The following is a 3,220-nucleotide window of genomic DNA, read 5'->3' as shown; positions in this document are numbered from 1 at the left end:
AAAAAAAAAAAAAAAAAAAAAAGAAAGAAAGAAAATACATAAGAAGTCTATAATAATAATTGCCCTTGGAGGTCAGATGTAGAACAAGTATCTAGGAACCTGGGGTGAGAGAGGAACTTAAATTTTACTGTTAGCTCTTACACCGCTAGAACATTTTATTATGTGGTACTTCTTCATACAAACGAACTTCAAAACATATACTCTGGAGAATACAAAGTTCTACTTATATTTATTAAATTAAACAGGTTGGTCTTATTACTCAAAACCTGTATACTTTTGTAACTTGTTCTAGATATCTGACTTGTTAGATTCAGAAAGAGTTGTAGTTTTCTTAAACTTCCCCCTTATGTGACTGGACTTTTGTTGCTACGTTGTTATGGTTATGACTTAACAACAAAAAGAAACAAATTCCATACAAAGCAATAGGAAATGGGAATCCTTTGTTGGGCCAATAGGCGTCTGGCTCCCGGAACCCTCTGCACCTGCAGCTGGGTGAACTCTTAGGTGCTCCAGATCCCCTAAACAAGGTGAGTGCAGCCAGACCTTTGCACTTTAGGTCAAGCATGACGGACAGTGGGTGCCTCTTCAGCATCTCCTTGCGTTTGTCATCCAACTGAACCCCCAGCGTGGGTCTCCGGCGTTTCTGGACAAAGGGAAGTGCCAAGTTGATGAGCATACGAATCTCCCCTTCCCACTCCCAACAGCCAGGGCCTCAGCCCTACTGCCTGGCACCTGCTGCTTCAGCTAGCTGGCTTGCCAGACTCCCCTCCCAGCAGTCCTTTCTTTCAAACCTCTTTCTTCTGCTTCTAGGGAGGATGGCACCTGCAAACAGGCATGCTCCAGTACATGCAGCTGCTCGATGCCCCCACAAGAGGAAATGGTTCTCACCGTGGTCTGCTCCTCCTCAGCATCTGAGTCACTCTCGTCATCTGCAGCCACAGAGAGAAGGCAGCTAGAGGTGAGAAGGCTCCAAATGCTCCCTAAAGCACTCCAACCCACCGGGCCCTGACTCTGTCTTTTATAAATGAATTTCTCTATAATAAATAATAAATTAACTTGCTGCTTCTTATTCAGTATAGAAAACATGGTGATGAAAAAAGAAAAAAGAAGAATGACCTACAGCCCGTTTTTTCCAAAGGGCTTTTTGATGTCATTTAAATGGAATACAAGCCCCCTCCTTGTGATGGTGGTGGTAATAACAGTAACATAAATAATGGTAATATATATATAATATATAATAAATATATTTTTATACATATATTTAAATATATAATAAATAACGGTTTTCACAGATGAATAAGCTGAGGCTCTGAAATGTTAAATACCTTCGTGGGGTCAGTCAGCTAGTGAGTGGCAGAGCTGAAACCCACAGGCTGCACCTTGTGACTCCAGGAAGTAAGCTCTCTTTCCTGCCTACCCCAGGGTGCTAAGACATTCAAGTCAAGCTTCCTGCTACACAGAACCAGTCCAGCTAGTTCTCCAAAGACCAGGCCTGCCCTTGGATGGTGCCTTGGTGTTCCTGGAGGAGGCATCCAAACCACCGCATTACCTTGGGAGTCCTCTGGAGGCTTGAACAGAGCCTTGGCTTCGTCCACACTGCCTTCAATTGCCACAGATAACGTCTTATCTGGGGGCAAGAAGAAGTCGGGTAGGAAAGCTGCTGAGGAAAGGTGCTAAGCGGCACAAGCAGGCCAACTCTGGGCTGCATTTCTCTCACTTCTGCCCCAGCTCCTTGCTGACTAAGGGTGGAAGGGCAAAAGTCTTTGCTCCAGATGAAGAGAAACAAGGTGGGACACTGAAGTCTTTTTTTCCGTCACTTACCAAGAACAAATAACTTAAGTACAAATTCTTAAACCAGCATCACCTGAGACTAGCAGGGAATGTCTCTCTTTTGGTGCACACCAAAGCACAGAAATTCAAACTGAGGGCCTAAAGTTGAATGGAAGTCCTCTGCCAATTGTCTTAGAGGTTCCCACCCAGAAATCCATGCCTGTCCACATCCCAGAAACAATGGCTCCCACCTAAGTGCTTATTCTCTATTCTACACTATGCCAAGCACATGGCTGTCATTGTCTCACTAAACTGGGAGGCAGTAGGACAGTGAATAGGAATTTGAATCTTGCAGTCCAGTCCCAGACCTGAGTCCCTGCCTAACCAATTCCCAAACACATGACCTGGAAAGGTATGTCACTGTCTGAGCCTGAGTTTATGTATGTATGAAATTGGGACTTGAAAAACAGTAACTGCCAGGCGTGGTGGCTCACACCTGTAATCCCAGCAGTTTGGGAGGACGAGAGTGGTTGGGTCACTTGAGGTCAGGAGTTCCAGACCAGCCTGGCCAACCTCATCTCTACTAAAAATAAAAATAATTAGCCAGGTATGGCGGCACAAGCCTGTAATCCCAGCTACTCAGGAGACTGAGACAGAAGAATCGCCTGAATCCAGCAGGTGCAGGTTACGATAAGCTGAGATCGCGTCACTGTACTGTAGCCTGGGCAACAGAGTGATACTCCGTCTCAAAAAAGAAAAATGGCTGGGCGTGGTACCACACACCTGTAATCCCAGCACTTTGGGAGGCCGCAGCGGACGGATCACAAGGTCAGGAGTTTGAGACCAGCCTGGCAAATACGGTGAAACCCGTTTCTACTAAAAATACAAAAAATTAGCTGAGTGTGGTGGCATGCGCCTATAGTCCCAGCTACTCGGAAGGCTGAGGCAGGAGAATTGCTTGAACGTGGGAGGTAGAGGTTGCAGTGGGCTGAGATCGTGCCACTGCACTCCAGCCTGGGCAATAAGAGTGATACTCCACCTCAAAAAATGAAAAAAAAAAAAGAAAGAAAAATAGTAGCTGTCCTATTAGTGGTTCGGACTGAATAAGCTGATGCTTATAATTTTAATTATTAAATTATTAAAAGTTAATGTTTAGGCCAGGCATGGTGGCTCACACCTGTTATCCCAGCACTTTGGGAGGAAAGATGGATGGATTACCTGAGGTCAGGAGTTTGAGACCACCCTGGGCAACATGGTGATACTCCATCTCTACTAAATATACAAAAATTAGCCTGGCATGGTGGTGGGCGCCTGTCATCCCAGCTATATGGGAGGCTGAGGCAGGGAGAATGCTTGAATCCAGGAGGCAGAGATTGCAATGAGCTGAGAGTGTGCCACTGCACTCCAGCCTGGGCGACAGAGCAAGACTCCATCTCCGGGGAAAAAAAAA

At 45.6% G+C, this 3,220-nt stretch overlaps 1 protein-coding gene across 6 annotated transcripts in view; it reads right to left on the bottom strand.

Moving 5' to 3' along the window:
- Nucleotides 1-3,220, bottom strand: part of THOC5 (THO complex 5) — a 42,796-nt gene that overhangs the window by 18,902 nt on the left and 20,674 nt on the right. For all 6 annotated transcript variants that reach the window (XM_017499665.2, XM_017499666.2, XM_017499668.2 and 3 more), the window contains 3 exons: nucleotides 1,550-1,627; nucleotides 889-929; nucleotides 544-643 (listed from right to left, as the gene is read on the bottom strand). In XM_017499665.2, the coding sequence (XP_017355154.1) occupies nucleotides 544-643; nucleotides 889-929; nucleotides 1,550-1,627 (219 nt within the window). The remainder of the gene's footprint in view (nucleotides 1-543; nucleotides 644-888; nucleotides 930-1,549; nucleotides 1,628-3,220) is intronic.

The sequence above is a fragment of the Cebus imitator genome, unplaced genomic scaffold (genome assembly GCF_001604975.1).
Source record: "Cebus imitator isolate Cc_AM_T3 unplaced genomic scaffold, Cebus_imitator-1.0 Scaffold258, whole genome shotgun sequence".
NCBI classification, from domain to species: domain Eukaryota; kingdom Metazoa; phylum Chordata; class Mammalia; order Primates; family Cebidae; genus Cebus; species Cebus imitator.
The sequence above is the reverse complement of the archived record's forward strand: the minus strand, read 5'-3'. Positions and strand labels throughout refer to the sequence as shown.